Below are 5,157 nucleotides of genomic sequence, written 5' to 3'. Positions count from 1 at the left end.
GAATACGTTTTATATATATGCGAAACTGTGTATTTATGTCCGATAAACACAAAGATGTGTGAATATGCTGATGTGCTCAGAAATATATTTATTTACTAATATATTTATCCATGTACCAGTCTGCTGCCTGCGTTTGTTCTTCGCGCGCGGGGCTGCGCTGGCGRGGGAGCCCCCGGGGAGAGAACCCGGCCCAGCCCGGCCGCTCGGAGCCCCCGCTCAGGCCCGGGTGGGTCCCGGGGCGGGGCGGACCCGGAGCCGTTCCCGGAGCCGTTCCCGGGGCGGGGCCGGGGCCGCGGCGCAGTCGCAGAGCGAGGCCGGGGCAGCGATGGCCGCGATCTCGCTGGAGACAGTTCCCAAGGATCTGCGGCACCTCCGCGCCTGCCTGCTCTGCTCCCTCGTCAAGGTGGGCTCGGGAAGGGGACAGGGGCCGGCACAGGGATTGCTTCCCGCCGGCTCCGGACCTTCCCCCGCCCGGCTTAAGCCTTGCAGCGCCCCCCGGGCCCTTCTCCCCGGCACCGGCCCCTCCCGCCCCTTCCCCGGCCGGTCTGGGCCTTCCGATCCCGGCCCCGGCCCTCCCAGCTCCAGCCCCTCCRCCTCGCCCTGGTGCTCCGGCCCCGATCCTTCCCGTCGCAGGCTCCTCTCCCTCTCGGTCCCGGCCCGAGCCTTCCCGGCCCTTTCGCCGCCCGTTCTGACTCTCCCTGTCCCGGCACTTCCCGGCCCAGGCCCCACTCCCCAGCCTGGACCTTCGCGRTCTTTCTTCCGCCTGGTGTGTCCCWMCTACCCCGGCGCGGCCTCTCAGCTCCTGCCACGACCTTCCCCGCCCGGATCTCTCTCCCTCCCCTGCTCCCGCAGCCTCTGGGCGCTTTCTGTCCGCCCGGGCCCTGAACCCTCCTCGGCTGTTCCCTCCTCCCTTCTCTCAGCTGTTCCCTCCCTTTTCCCGGCCCSGCGGCCGCCCAGCTCCCAGGTTGTCCCGGCCCCTGACACCTGTGTCCCCTTAGACCATCGACCARTTCGAGTATGATGGCTGTGATAACTGCGAGACGTACCTGCAGATGAAGGGCAACCGCGAGATGGTCTATGATTGCACCAGCTCCTCCTTCGACGGGTGAGTGGGGCTTGGGCCCGGCCACCTGAGGACACTGAGGTGGCACTACGGGGTCRTCTGGCCGGGAGATGTCTCCTCACTGCCATCCCTCCTGCAGGATCATCGCCATGATGAGCCCTGAGGACAGCTGGGTCTCCAAGTGGCAGCGGATTAGTGAGTAATTTGGGAGCTGAAGATCCCTTCTCAGCGAACCCTTCTCAGATCAGTGAGAGGGGTTCTGCCCCCCAGTGTCCCCCCCTGCTTCGGCAATGAGGGGACTTCTGCACAGGTTGAGAATTCCCACCTGGCAGCTCCACATGGGGTAACTTGGGGTTTTCTTTCCCCTAGGTACCTTCAAGCCAGGTGTCTATGCAGTGTCCGTGACCGGGCGCCTGCCACAAGGTACGTGTGTTATGGAGTCAGGATTTGGAGTTTGGGGAACACTGCACACGGAACATGCCATGTGGGTGACGGGATCAGCAAAGGTGTGACAGGATCAGCAAAGGTGACTGCGAGGAGGTGCTGGACTGGGGAAGGAGTTTCAGGGTTCAGCACTGCACCTGCCAGAAGTTTATATTGAAAACTGCTGGCTAAACCCTGGCTGTCAGAGGGAAAAACTGGGATTAAAGAGGGATTCTGGAAAGTGAGGATGTCTCAAACCATTCAGCTCTAGGAAAACATGGGGTTTTATTCATCAAAAAGGGTTTGGCAGGATAGGGTGCTGGTATGGCAGTCCTGGTGAGCAAACCACTCTTGCACTGAGGGCTTATGCCATGGTGGATTTGTGTGTTTACAAATGGAGAGGAGGCATAGAGGATTTGCCTTATCTCTGGAATGCAGAAGGGACATCATACATCCAGCTGAGTTCCTGCCTGGTATATAGCCCAGAGTAGACTCCTCACCCCWGGAATGAATGCTAAATCCCTGGGGTGAAAGCTGTGCCTATGTCTGGAATCCCAGGCTTCTYATTTTTGACTGAGCTCTGCATTGGGAAGGAGCTGGAAACATCACGAGGCCAGAAGCATGAGGTATGACCCAGGCACATCTGAAATACCCAGGTTTAGGGTTTAAGTGGGATATCAGGAAAAGGTTCTTTTCCCAGAGGCTGCTCAGGCACTGGCCAGGCCCCCCAGGGAATGGTCTGGCTGCCAGAGCTCCAGGAGTGTTTGGACAACGCTCTCGGGGACACACAGGGTGGGATTGTTGGGGTGTCTCTCCAGGGCCAGGAGCTGGTCTTGGGATCCCTGTTGATTCTTTCCAACTCAGAATATTCTGTGATTCTGTGAAATGATGGTTGTTCAGTTCTATGTGACAGAACCACCAGATGTTCCCAGGGCTCCTCATACCAGGAGAAGATTGAAATGTSTTTGTCTCCTTTCTGCAGGGATTGTCCGAGAGCTGAAGAGCCGTGGYGTGGCATACAAATCTCGGGACACAGCCATAAAAACCTGAAGGATCTTGTGCTGCTTGGAGGATTTTGGTGTTGTGTGGAAGAGGCAGTGGGCACTGCTCCGAAATCTCTCAGCTTTATCCCGTAGGGAAGTGGGGCTGGGCTTGCAGTGTCCTGGCTCAGCTCCCCTCACTCGGTACCTCTGGACTCCACCGCACCACRCCACAGACATTTATCTGAGCCCTGCCAGGGAGGAGGGTGTGAGTAGGGCTGGGAAAGAGTGTTTAGTCATGATGCCCAAGTATTTTTACAGTTTGTGTGGGAAAGAGGGGATTTGGGAAGTATCTGTGTAAATAGTTCAATAAAACCCACTGCCTGGTCAGGGCTGGGTCCAGCTTGTCACTGGTTTCACCACTGCAGGGTGGTGAGCTGGGGCAGAGTCACACTCACCCTGCTGCCTGTGCCAGACTGTTTGGAGCCTGCAATTGTCACTGCTTGCGCCATGGTCCACATTCCTGCCTCGAGAGGGAGATCCTGCCCTGGCTGCRCTGGATATCCTTCCCTGTGGGAAACCTGTAGCTCCCAGCTGGATGGAGCAGATATGATGTCCAGTGTCTCCTGTGAAGGTGGTTACRTGGAGGTCACAGGGCCTGCAGGTCTTTATGAGGGATGTGGTRGCAAGGTGGACCTTCCAGGACCTTCTGCTGGCTGTTGCTGGGCTTGAGGGCAGGCAGAGCAGGATGAACCCATTGCTTGTGTGGTCAGGAGGCAGTGCCAGCCCTGGCACATGGGAGGGGTGGGAACACCCATCCAGCCCAGATTCTCGGGATCTGACTGTTAGAAATGTCAGCTTAGTGTCTGTAACACCTGAACTCCTGAGGGATTCCGCCTCTTTAGCTGGTGGCTCTTTATTGAGTTGTTCCAGTTTATCAATCACGAAGGGCTGAGTCCTTGATCAGTAGCCCTGTAAAATAATGTTGGTTTTTTGTTTTTTTTTTTCCCTGAGATAACCCAGGAGCTAGAAAGCTCAGTTTTGTTTTCTGGAGACAAACAGTGGAAAACCAGTGCAGTCTGAAAATTGTACTTGATCTGGGATGAGAATGACTGCAGCACAGGGAATTCAGGACTGGCTGGGGAGTGACAATGGCAGGAGTGCAGAGGTGACATCCTCTCTGTACTGCTCTGGTTTGTGCTCACCAGAAATGAGTCGCAGGTGCCCCAGGTCAGCCAAAGCATGGCCTGTGTAGATCTGGAGCTGATGTGTGGTGAAGAGAAGCCTGGAGCACAGGGGAGCTGGAGGGGAAGGTGCCTTAAGCCACTTTTAATCCTTGGTTAAAAGATACGGTGCTGAAGTAATGAGTATTTGCTCAGTGCAGACCAGGGCCAAATTAAGTCCTTGCAAACATCTCCAAGTGCAGATCACCTTCTGTGGGAAGAGCTGAAAGCACATCAGCCCCTGGTCTGGGGATTGGACCCTCTTGGGAAGATGGAGCAGCAAGTTCAGTTCTGCAGGCAAAAGTGGGAGTTGACCATAACTTTCACATGTCCCCGGTGAAATCAAAGCCCTYGAGTTGCCTGGTAATCATCCTTGCTGGGTTGCAGTCTGGGCAGGAGAGWATTGAGAATTCCTAGTAGGTCAGGCCTGTGGAGCAGAGGTGTGACTCTGAGCAGCACAGGACCTGTCTCTGCCGGATGCTCAAGTTGAGGCATTCTGGACATGGGCCTGGAGGGCAATTTCAGGCTAGCTGTGCCCTAAAGGGCACAGGGTGTCCTGGGATGCCCCCAGATGCATTCATACTCTGTAGATTGGTCTGGGAAAGCTCCAGCCAGGGTTTTTTTTGGCGGCCTGACACATTCAGGCTGGAAGGGGACAAGGAGGATGAGGTGGGTTTGCTCTTTCTCCATCTGGCTGGAGATGGGTCTGGGGAGCGAGGGCTCAGCTCCATCCAGGCTGGGAGGATGCTGGATGACAGATCCACCCCCCTGCCATGCCCAGCCCRGGGAGCCTCATGCTGGCAGTGCCACGGGGTGGCAGCACGGCCCTTGTGCAGGGCTGGGGAGCTGCTGGAGAYTGAGGCACAAGCTCCATTTTCTGCTGTTTCACAGCACCTTTCAATGCCTGCTGCCTTCCCTTGGCTACAGGGAAAGGGCATGCTGGAGCTGCTCCACGGCTAGAGCCACATCAGGACCCTTCTACCCTGTCCCCATGGTGCAGAGGAGGTGACAAGAGGGCTCAACACAGGACCCTGAGCTTGATGGCTTGTTTGTCTGGGGTTTGTGTTGGGCTGAGGATCCGTGGTTTTCATCTCCCTTCCTGAGAAGTTGCAGTCACYGCTTGGGGCTGGGAACTTTGCTTAGGAAATTGTCCCCCAGTGTGCACTGTCATTGTGCCTCTTGGGGAAACTGAGGGGTTTTGGAAACCCTGCAGAAACCTCACCCYTTGCTAGAACCCGAGTGCTCCAGGATATGTAGAGTTAAGACTTGTAGGAGCTGCAGTGCAGGTGCAAAGRGGCCACCCCAATGAGGAAAATAGGCTGAACTTGGTGGTCCTTGAGCTGCACCTCCTGTGCCTGCAGCACTTCCAGGAGTGTGGTGCTTCTCACCGGGTTGGCTCTTGAGCCCACTCCCTGTGAGCTCCCTTGCTCACCCAGGCCGGGCCCGCATCCCACATCGTGCAGCCCCG

General features: G+C 56.8%; 1 protein-coding gene across 1 annotated transcript; it reads left to right on the top strand.

Moving 5' to 3' along the window:
* The first annotated feature begins 279 nt into the window (after positions 1 to 279).
* SUPT4H1 (SPT4 homolog, DSIF elongation factor subunit) lies at positions 280 to 2,856 on the top strand. The gene is made up of 5 exons (XM_057367946.1): positions 280 to 403; positions 999 to 1,105; positions 1,203 to 1,258; positions 1,433 to 1,486; positions 2,469 to 2,856. Exons 1-5 carry the CDS (start codon positions 326 to 328, stop codon positions 2,534 to 2,536), a joined length of 363 nt encoding a protein of 120 aa, XP_057223929.1. The 5' UTR covers positions 280 to 325; the 3' UTR covers positions 2,537 to 2,856.
* The last annotated feature ends 2,301 nt before the right edge of the window (positions 2,857 to 5,157 follow it).

This window comes from Malurus melanocephalus, unplaced genomic scaffold, assembly GCF_030028575.1.
Source record: "Malurus melanocephalus ecotype Western Australia unplaced genomic scaffold, MMel_1.1 scaffold_86, whole genome shotgun sequence".
In the NCBI taxonomy this organism is placed as follows: domain Eukaryota; kingdom Metazoa; phylum Chordata; class Aves; order Passeriformes; family Maluridae; genus Malurus; species Malurus melanocephalus.
This window is presented reverse-complemented; position numbering and strand designations above follow the sequence as displayed.